Source organism: Ranitomeya imitator, chromosome 7 (assembly GCF_032444005.1).
Source record: "Ranitomeya imitator isolate aRanImi1 chromosome 7, aRanImi1.pri, whole genome shotgun sequence".
Taxonomy (NCBI): Eukaryota; Metazoa; Chordata; class Amphibia; order Anura; family Dendrobatidae; genus Ranitomeya; species Ranitomeya imitator.
This window is the reverse complement of record NC_091288.1, coordinates 108,622,547-108,635,679: the sequence shown is the minus strand read 5'-3', so window position 1 is coordinate 108,635,679 and position 13,133 is coordinate 108,622,547. Positions and strand designations below refer to the sequence as shown.

At 45.2% G+C, this 13,133-nt stretch overlaps 1 protein-coding gene across 2 annotated transcripts in view; it reads left to right on the top strand.

The window, feature by feature from the left end:
• Positions 1 to 13,133, top strand: part of LOC138644859 (gamma-crystallin 2-like) — a 166,296-nt gene that overhangs the window by 84,452 nt on the left and 68,711 nt on the right. Inside the window, exons 2-5 of one of the 2 annotated variants that reach the window (XM_069733746.1) lie at positions 6,608 to 6,753; positions 6,911 to 7,029; positions 7,848 to 7,955; positions 8,095 to 8,459. In XM_069733746.1, the coding sequence (XP_069589847.1) occupies positions 6,978 to 7,029; positions 7,848 to 7,955; positions 8,095 to 8,459 (525 nt within the window). In that variant the 5' untranslated portion in view covers positions 6,608 to 6,753; positions 6,911 to 6,977. Of the gene's footprint in view, positions 1 to 6,607; positions 6,754 to 6,910; positions 7,030 to 7,831; positions 7,956 to 8,094; positions 8,460 to 13,133 lie in introns of both variants that reach the window. The other variant, XM_069733744.1, reaches the window with a different exon arrangement.

Genomic DNA, 13,133 nt, shown 5'->3' with positions numbered 1-13,133 from the left:
CTGTCACAGCAGCGATGAGTTCTGGGTGGAGAAGAGGATAAGAGGCCACTTGATGCAGTGCTTGCTGTCCACTGAAGCACATGCTCTTTCTGTCCCTCACCTACATGGCATAGCACTGCCAATGAAAGGGAGTGGAGTGGCCCATCAAGTAACAGATGTTGCCAGTTGTTTTTGGATAAGATGAGACGGTGTTTGTTCAATTGAGCTTTCATTAACATTAACACCATATCCATGTACTCGTCGAACATCAAGCCTATTACCCCTTCCACCACAAACTCGCATTTTCCCACTCATGCTGTATGTACACTTACCCTCTTGTAATCTGCTGTTTCACAACCTTAAGCCCTCACCTATCACTAACTGAACAATTGCTATTTATTTTATTAGATAGTGTGCCTAAACAACACTCTAAAGGTACCATCACACTGAACGATATCGCTAGCGATCTGTGACGTTGCAGCGTCCTGGCTAGCGATATTGTTCAGTTTGACACACAGCAGCGATCTGGATCCTGCTGTGATGTCGTTGGTCGCTGCAGAAAGTCCAGCACTTTATTTCGTCGCTGTACTCCCTGCAGACATCGCTGAATCGGCGTGTGTGACGAGGATTCAGCGATGTCTTCACTGGTAACCAGGGTAAACATCGGGTTACTAAGCGCAGGGCCGCGCTTAGTAAACCGATGTTTACCCTGGTTACCATCGTAAAAGTAAAAAAAACAAACACTACATACTTACCTTCTGCTGTCTGTCCCCGGCGCTCTGCTTCTCTGCACTCCTCCTGCATCCTGTGTCAGCGCCGGCCAGCCGGAAAGCAGAGCGGTGACGTCACAGCTCTGCTTTCCGGCCGCTGTGCTCACAGTCAGTGCAGGAAAGCAGAGCGCCGGGGACAGACAGCTGAAGGTAAGTATGTAGTGTTTGTTTTTTTTACTTTTACGATGGTAACCAGGGTAAACATCGGGTTACTAAGCGCACCCTGTGCTTAGTAACCCGATGTTTACCCTGGTTACCGGCATCGTTGGTCGCTGGAGAGCTGTCTGTGTGACAGCTCTCCAGCGACCAAACAGCGACGCTGCAGCGATCGACATCGTTGTCTGTATCGCTGCAGCGTCGCTTAGTGTAAAGGTACCTTTATACCTAACGATTTTTAAGAGGAAAGGTGTCCTGATTCCTCACTGCAACACAGTTTTATCCCAAACAATTTGGATTAGTAAATAGGACCTCCTGGCTAAACCCCAATTTTAGGCGCTAACGTTTTTAAGAGGAAATGTGTTCTCCTGATTCCTCACTGCAACACATTTTTATCCCAAATGATTTGGATTAGGAAAAAGGTACTCTTGGCTGAACTCCAATATTAGACCTAACAATGTTTAAGAAGAAATGTGCCCTCCTGATTCCTCACTGCAACACTGTTTTATCCCAAACTATTAGGATTAGCAAATAGGGCTTCCTAGCTGAACCCCCAATATTAGGCCTAATGATTTGTAAGAGGAAATGTGCCCTCCTGATTCCTCTCTGCCATACTATTTATCCCAAATTATTTGGATTAGCAAACAGGGCCTTCAGTCTGAACCTCTATATTAGGCCTGATGATGTTTAATAGGAAATGGGACCTCCTGATTCTTCACTAAAACACAGTTTTTGCTCAAACTATTTGTATTAGCAAATGAGGCCTCCTTAGACTGCAACACAGTTTTAGCACAATCTAGTTATGTGCTGGAAGATCGATTTCACACAACGAGGAGCCCTATCTGGCTAACTAACAATTTCACTTTCAGCAGTAGTAGCAGCATCAGGAGTGGCTCGTCTACACTGTTACACGGAAAAAATGGTGACAGAAAAGCAAGATGTCCGCTTTTTATATGGACAGGGTGTAACAACTGTAAACAGAGGCACAGATGGTAAAGTTCACATTCGTTTTTATTGTAATTTAATGTGGAACCTCGGGACCACGGTCCAGGGGGCTCCGAAGGGGGCGTGACTACGTGAGCCCCAGACACCTGTGGTAAGACCCCTCGAACAGGGTCAGAATAGGAAGCCTGGGGAACACGGGTGCTACCTACAGTTAGACCCCGAACTATCTGACCTAGATGGAAAAGCAGGGTTAGCGGGTGACTTAGAGCTAACCGGCGGGTATCGGGGGTATGGGTAGAAGTTGGTTCCAGTGGTACTGATGTTGTCCAGAGGTTCAGGTAACTGAAGGGAAGGACAAGACAGCACTGGAGTAGGCAGATTGGAGATCGTCCAGGAAAGCCAGGTAACGGGTAGCAGATAGTCTGTGGAGACAAACAGTGTAAGCAGAGCACTGGCAGAGAACTTCAGAAACAGAAGCACATGCTAGCAGGAACAGGAACAGGAAGTTAGCAACTGAGACTTAGTGCTCCGGCACCATCCCTATGTTGGAGGGGCTAGAAATAGTGATCATTAACACGCCTTTGGTCAGAAGCACTTTTTGGAAAATGCACTCTGCCTCTTTAAGAGCCCAGGAGCGAGCGTGCGCGTCCTAAGCACATAGCCCAAGAACCTGCTGGATGCATGCCAGGAAGCAGAGGAGGAAGGGCAAGCAGAGGCCGTGTCAGGACAGCGTGGAGCCGGCACAGAGTGGGAGTCCCGGCGGGGACCCCGCAAAGGTACAAGGGCTGGTGTAACAGTATCCCCATCTTTACGCCCCCTGTTTTTCAAGCCTGCATAGAATCTTTTCAGAAGGAGAGGGGCCTGGATATTCTCTTTAGGCTCCCATGAACTCTCATCAGGACCAAAGACTCTCCAATCCACCAAATAAAAAATCTTACCCCTTACTCTTTTAGTGGCCAAGATGTTCTTTGTTATGACCTGGTGGTCAGGACAATAATGGACCTGGTGGTTAAGAGCACACGGAATGACCTGATAGTTTCTGATAATAAAGGACGAGCTCTGAGACGTGGGAACTCTGCTGACCGCAATCCCTAATCCTATCAAACACACTAGAAATAGCCGTGGATTGCGCCTAACGCTCCCTATGCAACTCGGCACAGCCTAAGGAACTAGCTAGCCCTGAAGATAGAAAAATAAAGCCTACCTTGCCTCAGAGAAATTCCCCAAAGGAAAAGGCAGCCCCCCACATATAATGACTGTGAGTAAAGATGAAAATACAAACACAGAGATTAAATAGATTTAGCAAAGTGAGGCCCGACTTACTGAACAGACCGAGGATAGGAAAGGTTGCTTTGCGGTCAGCACAAAAACCTACAAAAAGACCACGCAGAGGGCGCAAAAAGACCCTCCGCACCGACTCACGGTGCGGAGGCGCTCCCTCTGCGTCCCAGAGCTTCCAGCAAGCAAGACAACAATAAAAATAGCGAGCTGGACAGAAAAATAGCAAACCCAAGAAATACAAGCTGGAACTTAGCTTTTGCTGGGAAGACAGGTCACAAGAACGATCCAGGAGTGAACTAGACCAATACTGGAACATTGACAGGTGGCATGGAGCAAAGATCTAAGTGGAGTTAAATAGAGCAGCCAGCTAACGAATTAACCTCGTCACCTGAGGAAGGAAACTCAGAAACACCCACCAGAGGAAGTCCATGGACAGAACCAGCCGAAGTACCATTCATGACCACAGGAGGGAGCCCGACAACAGAATTCACAACAGTTCTTTACCTCAAAAGCATCCTCCTCACTGACAGGCTCAGGAGTGAAACCTGGGTTTTTAAAGAAGGAGCTCTAAGCTACTGGTTTTAGGATGGAAACATAGAAAGAGTTAGGCACATGCAAAGAAGCAGGCAATTTCAATTTGTACGAGACTGCGTTGATCTGTTTCAAGACTTCAAATGGACAATGAGGTGGAGACCCAGTTTGTATGAGGGCACCTTCAGATGGATATACCTGGAGGAGATCCACACCTTATCTCTGGGCCGAAAGATGGATGCATCCCGACGTCTTTTGTCTGCATACCTTTTCATATGTTGTGAGTAGTGTTGAGCGATACCTTCCGATATTTGAAAGTATCGGTATCGGATGGTATCGGCCGATACCGGCAAAATATCGGATCTCGCCGATACCGATACCCGATACCAATACAAGTCAATGGGACACAAATATCCTCGATGGTTCCCAGGGTCTGAAGGAGAGGAAACTCTCCTTCATGCCCTGGGATCCATATTAATGTAAAAAATAAAGAATAAAAATAAAAAATATGGCTATACTCACCCCTCCGAAGGACCCTTAGAATTGCAGAGAGTGAAAGACCTTCGATGACTTTAAACTCATATTGTATGCTTGCCTCTTACCTTCCCTGACGAAGCCATCCTCGTAATGGTGACACGCGTAGGGTCCTTCCCCACGCTGATCCTTGCCGCCTCCATTTTCCCTGGTGGTTGCCTGTGTATGTTTCGGGCCCCATACCTGGTCTGTATGCTCTGCCTGCGGTTGGTACCGGCTATACTTAGCTCCTCGCTGGGACCCTTGCGCTTGCTGTTTTCAGGTTACTTTGCCTTTTCTTTTGGAGACATTGCATTATTTTGCGCTACCTCCTTCTGTCTCCCCATCCGCTTTCATACATCATATCTGGCATACAGATAAACCAATGGAGAACCCATGAAGACACTGGATCAATGATAAAAACACCAAACACTTTATTAGAACAAATCTATAAAAAATACATATAAGACAGTATAACAAACTGGTGAGATATGATATACCATAGATACAGGGTCATAGCAGAAGCACAAGACTGATCCGACTCCCTTGCATAATAACTTATATAGAATAGCTACCACAGATGTGTGGGTTTAATGTAAACAGAAAGGCTCATAAATAGTACTGGAAGTGCGGCTAACCTGCAATATATATGCAATATAAATATGAACAATTCCACATCAGATAACAAAATCACATGGAGGTAACCATATAGCAGTCACACATACCTGTAGACATAATGGAGCCCAAAAGAAGGTACCTCCTGACGAAGCTGCCGTTGCAGCGAAACGCGCGTCGAGGTGTGCCTAGTCTGTACGACTCCCTTCTTTTGGACTCCATTATGTCTACAGGTATGTGTGACTGCTATATCGTTACCTCCATGTGATTTTGTTATCTGATGTGGAATTGTTCATATTTATATTGCATATATATTGCAGGTTAGCCGCACTTCCAGTACTATTTATGAGCCTTTCTGTTTACATTAAACCCACACATCTGTGGTAGCTATTCTATATAAGTTATTATGCAAGGGAGTCGGATCAGTCTTGTGCTTCTGCTATGACCCTGTATCTATGGTATATCATATCTCACCAGTTTGTTATACTGTCTTATATGTATTTTTTATAGATTTGTTCTAATAAAGTGTTTGGTGTTTTTATCATTGATCCAGTGTCTTCATGGGTTCTCCATTGGTTTATCTATATAATATATGAAGGGATCTTATTTATTTCTATGAGGGTGTGCTATTTTTGTTACATCATATCTGGCATACAGGTCTGAAGCCTTTTTTCTCTGATACAGGGTGGGTTACTATGCTCTGATACATGGGTCTATATCTATATCACCCCTGGGGAATGCATGTAGTGATCTAGGTCACTATATTAGGTCATATTATATGTGTTACATCCTATTAGGAGTCATGTTATATTTATCGTTACCATACAGTTTTTTAGACCTAGGATATGGTTGGCAGGATCTTCGGGTTTTTGTGGGGATGTTTTAGATGTTTTTAATGTTTTGCATTAATAAAGTTTACCTTTATACATTTATATTCTAGAGTGGTGTTTGTAGAGTGGCGCTTTTATTTTGCCTTTGTCTATGTTGTCTTGCCACTTCTCCGCACCCCTGGCATTATTATTTTTTATCTACTATAGCGTTGTGCGCCAACATTTGCTCACATGTACTGTTGCTGTTTGGCACTAGGTGCCTTTTCTGCTGGCGGCACACAGCTTATTAGCTTTTTTCACTATTGTTGTTTTTTGCGCTATATTTAGGTTAGCCACGTGACTAGTTCGTTGGAGGTATGGACTGGGATACGCGTGAGGCGGCATGGAGGGCATCCACATCCAATGTCTTTACGGAGTCCAGCAATGTCCAAGTGGATACGGACTTCACAGGTCTGACCACAGAATTGATTGCATCACAAAAGCATGGTATTAGGTTGCTTTGGAATACTCGGTGCTTGGAGGAGTATTTAAAACTCAGTATTGTACCCAGGGGACTTAGGATCTCTATTTTCCCTGCATGGGAGCCGTCCCCCGCCTTTCGTACTATATGGGAGCAGGGTCTCATTCGCTGCTCTAGTATCTTGATGAATTTACTCATTTCACATGATAGGCAGCTTTTAACCAAGGTTAAAGTGGACATTAAAAACTTAGAAGCCAAGCTGGCTAATTTTGATGAAGCTACTCAGGTCCAACCCTTTCGGGTAAAGCTCAAGGACTTACTTGACAAATACGATAAAGAGATCATGGCAAAGAAGCGTTCTACGTTCCTAAGGGACAAGACAGATTTTGATGAAAACACAGTATTTTTTGGACACACAAGGTTAACAGGCGTCGAGGTCTCGGCCCTCAATCGAGAACAATGGGGACTGAAAGACAAGCACCACCTGCCGAGTCACACACTTTGAGTGATTTTTTTATCCTTGGCAGACAGCGAAAACGACCCAGGACCAGGCAAGGACATAGGAAGCGGAGGTCCGTATATCCGGGTCACCAGGAGACACAATTACAGGCCACCACGCCGCAACCCGTGGAGACAGTTTCGCAAATGATCTCCCCAATTTCGGGTGGCGTTGGTGAGTATGACCAGACAGACACTCTCCAAATCATTAACTTGTCTAACTATGTTCTTTCATCACAGGAGGCCTCTGTTCTTTCCAAGGGCCTTACGCTCTCACCAGTTCAACAGATGGACAAATTTATCTTGATAAAAGATCTGTTTCTATTTTGTAGAAAAATCATCTTGCAAGTTCTACACAACAGACCACAATTTACCTCCGTCCTTGATCCAACGGAACAAATGGTCTTCCAGGATCTTATGGATCTACTACGTGAAGGGGATGAGACTTCAGGTAAGCCAAAATTTCCACATAGAAACAGATCTCGTATCTCGCTGCCTTTTTCCATTGTCCCTGCAGTAAAGGTTTTTTTTTTACATGGTTAAGAGGGATATTGAGGCATTGCCGGTCAGGATCCCGAATGTAGCCTATCTTACACCTGTGGAAAAACGTGCGTTAGCTCAATTAAAATCTAACAGCGAGTTTATCATACGTGAAGCCGATAAAGGGGGTAATATCATGCTTTGGCCCCACGACCTTTATTTGGACGAACGCAAAAACAACTTGACAATTCCAGATTCTATCGTAGACTCCCATCAGACCCTACTGGAGTTTATGCCTCCAAATTAAGAACATTGATTGACAGAGCTCTGGAGTTGAGCATCATCAACAAGGGGGAACATGATTTTATCTGGGTTAAACATCCTGTTGTTTTGACCTTTTACATGCTCCCAAAAGTACACAAAGACCCCCACAGGCCGCCCGGACGCCCTATCGTTTCGAGCATAGGGAGTCTTTTTGAAAAAGCCTGTACGTACATCGATTTTTTTCTACAACCTCGTGTACTAGAACTCCCTTCATACATCAGGGACTCTTCACACTTCATTTCGTCTTTACAGGGAATCTCTCTTTTACCGGATGATATCATGGTTACATGTGACGTTGAGTCACTCTATTCAAACATTGATCATGACCATGGCCTACAAGCGGTATTGTACTTTTTGGATTTACAACAGAACTCAGATAGATTGCATGACTCCTTCATTGTGGATCTCCTTGATTTTGTCCTAAAACATAATTTGTTTGTTTTTGATAGGACTTTCTTTCTCCAGGTCTCCGTTGTGGCCATGGTCGCACGCTGTGCCCCGGCCCTGGCAAACCTTTTTTTAGGGTGGTGGGAATCCACCATTGTCTACAACTCTGTCTGGTACAAATCCAAGGTACGATGTTGGTTCAGGTACATCGACGATGTCTTTTTCGTCTGGTCGGGGTCTCAGGAAGAGGTTGGGACCTTCATTAACTCTCTTAATGAGAAGGCACTTAACATCTTTTTGACCTTTGCATGTTCTTCCTCTTCAGTGTGTCTTTTGGATCTTAACGTCAGATGTCAAGATGGTCTGTTGTCCACTGGACTATACCGTAAACCTACGGCAACCAACAACGTGTTGGAATACAACAGCTTCCATCCATTGCACACGAAGAGAGGGGTCCCTGTCAGCCAATTTCTACGGACCAGGAGAAACTGCACATCTAACAGTGATTTTCGTAAGGAAGCTCGGGATTTGACCGCAAGGATTAAAAGGAGAGCATATCCAAATAAGTGTATTTCACAAGCATATCAACGGGCCAGCCTTCAGTCACAAGCTTCCCTTCTAAAGTCTACACAAAAACCTTCCGACAAGTCTGTCCGGTTCATCACGGGCTTCAATACCCACTTGTCCCAGGTAAGACATGTATCTTCGGGTTTTTGTGGGGATGTTTTAGATTTTTTTAATGTTTTGCATCAATAAAGTTTACCTTTATACATTTATATTCTAGAGTGGTGTGCGGCTGTTTGTAGAGTGGCGCTTTTCTTTTGCCTTTGTCTATGTTGCCTTGCCACTTCTCCGCACCCCCGGCATTATTATTTTTTATCTACTACTTGTGCGCCAACATTTGCTCTTTTGGACCTTCGATGACATCGCGGTCAGGTGACTGGTCACCTGACCGCTCACGTGACCGCTCACCTGACCGCGACGTCATCGAAGGTCCTTCACTCACTACATTCTCAGGAACGGAGGCGGACGCTTGCAGCGGTGACAGCCAGGATCCTTCGGAGGGGTGAGTATAGCCATATTTTTTATTTTTATTCTTTATTTTTTACATTAATATGGATCCCAGGGCCTGAAGGAGAGTTTCCTCTCCTCCAGACCCTTGGAACCATACGCACCACACACAAAAACATCGGAACTCGGTATCGGAATTCCGATACAGCAAATATCGGCCGATACCCGATACTTGCAGTATCAGAATGCTCAACACTAGTTGCGAGGCTTTCTCCAAAGATGTCAGCTGCAGGGACGCCTGAAGGCCCAGAGATGGGAAGAGGGATCACAGATTGGAGTCCAAACATAATCTGAAAAGGAGATTTTCCAGAGGATTCACTTACTTGATTATTGTACGATAAATCTGCCCAAGGCAGCAATTTGATCCAGTCATCATGATGTACATTGACGAAGTGATGCAGGAATCTAGTCAGTATTTGATTGGTCCTCTCTACTTGTCCATTGGATTGAGGGTGTATGCTGAAGAGAAGTCCAGTTCCACTTGCACAGATTTACAAACCGCTCTCCAGAACTTGGAGGTGAACTGGACGCCCCTGTTGGACACAATGTGAAGAGGAAACCCATGACAACGGAAGATGTGCTGTATGAAATGGTCAGCGAGCTTAGGGGCAGACTGAAGACCGGGTAATGGAACAAAATGGGCCATCTTCAAGAAACGATCCACCACTACCCAGATGATGGAACAGCCAGAAGAGACAGGAAGATCAGTAATGAAGTTCATGGCAATGTGCTGCCAGGGAACTGAAGGAACGGAGAGAGGTAATAGCTCCCCAGAGGGCAGAAGCTTAACAGTCTTGTTGCGGGCACACGAATGACAGGCAGCAACATATTCCTGGACACCTTTGCCCAAGGTGGGCCACCAGTAGTACCGGAGTTGAGTTGCAGAGTCTTTTACTGACCAACATGACCAGCCAATTTGGAAGAATGACCCCACTGGAGGACATGGCTCTGATCCGAAGTAGATATAAGAGTCTTTCCTGGGGGAATCGAGTAAGATTAACTGCGGCTACTGGCACAAACCAGAAAGGATCAATACACAGGTCAACAAAAAAAAAATTTTTTTCTGGTGTCCAAAATATTTTAATGAATTTGGGGTATTTTTGGGGTGCTGATTCTGAATATGCTATCAGTTTTGCCAGATTGGCTCAAGTTTTTGAGATTTTTGGTATCTTATTTATAGCACTTGTTGGTAAATGCGACGCATCATCTCATTAATTTCTTTGGATTAGTACTTGAACTGAGCAGTTCTCAATATAGTTTTGTGTTAATTAGTGTTCTAAAAGTTTGTTCATAGCTTGATTTTTGCACTAACTTTATGTTGTTGTCTGTTTTCCAGTGAAAAGCATGAACTCATCAAGAAGAAGTTGTCTAAACGATCCAGACTCATTCTGTTACATTTGTGGTGAATACACACTGCCAATACACACTTCATCATCATCAGGTGGGGGAAGGTCAGGTAACATGGTAAACACAGGTACAGGCACATCTTCACAATGAGGGACAGGCCTTCTTGCAGATTCCATGTTAGGTTACTCCCATTTTCGTTTCTTATGCTTATTGAATCCTTGCACTTGCACTGCACAGAAATAACAGTCATCATGATGATTTTTTTGCTCTCTCCACACCATTGGAACACCAAATTTGAAGCTTTTTCTTTGTCCTTTGCTCCATTTTCGTAATAATTCGATACATGCTTTGCACACTATGTGTGGTGCCCAAAACTTGTCTTGGTCCCCAAGCATAACCCCAAAATAGGCAAAATACACTTTTTTTACGAAGTCTGTTATGTTTCTTCTATGTTTTGGCAGTGTGTATTCACCACAAATGTAACAGAATGAGTCTGGATCGTTAAGACAACTTCTTCTTGATGAGTTCATGCTTTTCACTGAAAAACAGACAACAACATAAAGTTAGTGCAAAAATCAAGCTATGAACAAACTTTTAGAACACTAATTAACACAAAACTATATTGAGAACTGCTCAGTTCAAGTACTAATCCAAAGAAATTAATGAGATGATGCGTCGCATTTACCAACAAGTGCTATAAATAAGATACCAAAAATCTCAAAAACTTGAGCCAATCTGGCAAAACTGATGACATATTCAGAATCAGCAGCCCAAAGTTACCCTAAATTCGATGAAATATCTTTGGCACCAAAAATGCTGTTGACCAGTGTGTTGCGGTTCTTCCTCAAAAATCGGGAGGCAGGAATGCTCTAGAGAGTGTGTAGTGAGCTGGCCGGCTGTGACTGTTCTGTTATCATTGACATAGAATCTGTGACAGACACTGCCCCCGTGTGGCCAGAAGTTATACCTATGCCAAATGTGATTACAGAGGGACAAACTGTATTGGCAAAACTTCCCCCTGTGATGTCATGTGAACAGGAAGGGGAGGAAAAGAGAAAGCCCGGGAAACTGGTGTGTGCAGAGAGAGGTCTGTGTCTGCTGGCGTCCTCCTGTAGATGCGATATAGAAGATTGCCTGGATGACCGCTATCTCTTGGAAGCTGACATCCAGATTGTTCCCAGCTCCCACACTGCGGAGCACCCAACGGTGACATCTTCACAGATCCTGGAGCCCATGAACTGTAAGCGGGTCCTCTGTTGAGAGGCCGAACATTCCACCCTTACCTGTTGAACCCCAAGGACTACAGTCTGGACCTGAGAGACGGAGTTTTGTTCAATCCCTGTTGTTTTTCTCTTCGGCTGGAGCGTCTCCCTGCAGTGACAGACAGGCCTGCGACGTGGGAAGATAACCTCTTGGGACAAAGGAACTGGTAACGTGTGGATAGGGAAAGTGAGGGACAGTTTGTTATTACACGTTATCTCTGTGAATAGGCATATTTTGTACTGTATATTATTGTGTTCCGCTGTGCTAAAGAAAATGTATAACAGTAAAGATACGATTGTTAAAATAGAATCTGAGTGTGGAAGTTTTGCTGGGCCAGATCATGGATATACATGGGCGACCTTGCCCTCGGTCACTTCATCTGGCGTAGTCGGCAGGATCTGTGCCCAGCAGGATTCCCACCCAGTGTACAGTCAGAAACCGCCGCCGGTGTCCATTGTAAACCAGGTCAGGAAGTTTGGCGGGCGAAACTACCCCGTACCAGAATGGGCGGAACAAGTGCGGATACTGGGAGAAATAATAATATTATAATAATATTGACCCTAAGACCTTGGCAGAAATGGCGGTACTGACGCTAGAGGGGGAGGCATGGACGACAGTCAGACTGGAGACGGTCAGGGGGCAGCGTACGTTGGAGGACTTGGTGCGGGTGCTGGAAAAGACCTATGGACCTACTACGTACCAGGGAACACTGTGATACCTGTTCTTTAGACGGACACAGCTTGAATGGGAAGACATCCCCCAATATGCAAATGCCCTTCAGGTACTCCTTGAACAAGTCTGTGCAAAAGGGGAACAACTGACTACTATAGCTCCTCGTGACCTGGTACTGAGAGACCAATTCGTTATAGGGCTGAGAGACCAGTATCTTAACCGTACGCTACAGGACTTGATTCGGATGACGCCGACTCTCACCTTCGCTGAAGTCAAGCAGGAGGCCATAGAACGTTCTAGGGGACCCGTCATGGATGTGGGGACTCAAAGCGCTGCGTGCAGATCCATATTAGACGTTAAACAGCCCAACAGTGACACCGAGGAGCTGAAACAGATGGTAGCAGATTTACAGCAACAGGTGTCACAGTTAACACTAGAACGACAGAGAGACCAGCGGATGCAACCTAGCCGTCCCGCAGGACCGTGTTGGTCATGTGGTGATCCTCGTCATAGGGCGAATCGTTGTCCTCAACGAACAAACCATCAGTTACCACGACGAACAGAATATCAGCTACATCCACGAGCAGAGCAGCCACGCCAGGTCTCACCACAATGGCCACCGTTAAACTAGACACCCCTGCAGCTGAGGTTCGAGCAGCAGGGGGGGACAGAGAATGGGGTGTAGAAAAACAGAGCCAGCAACGGAGTACTCTTGCCTCGAGTAGTCCTACACTTGAAGTTATTCTGGAGGGAGTTGCAGTACAAGGATTGATGGACACTGGGTCGCAAGTGACCACGATCTCTGAACAGTTTTATGAAAAGTACCTCAAACCAAGGACTGCTTGTGATCCAGATACCGCCATTAAGATAATTGCGGCTAATAACCTACCCATTCCAGTAACCGGAGTCGCCTGGATGGATACGAAGGCCTGCGGACAAGACCTAGGGAAACGAGGAATCGTCATTGTCAAGGAAGGCTTCGGCTCCGAGACCCCAGTAATAATCGGAATG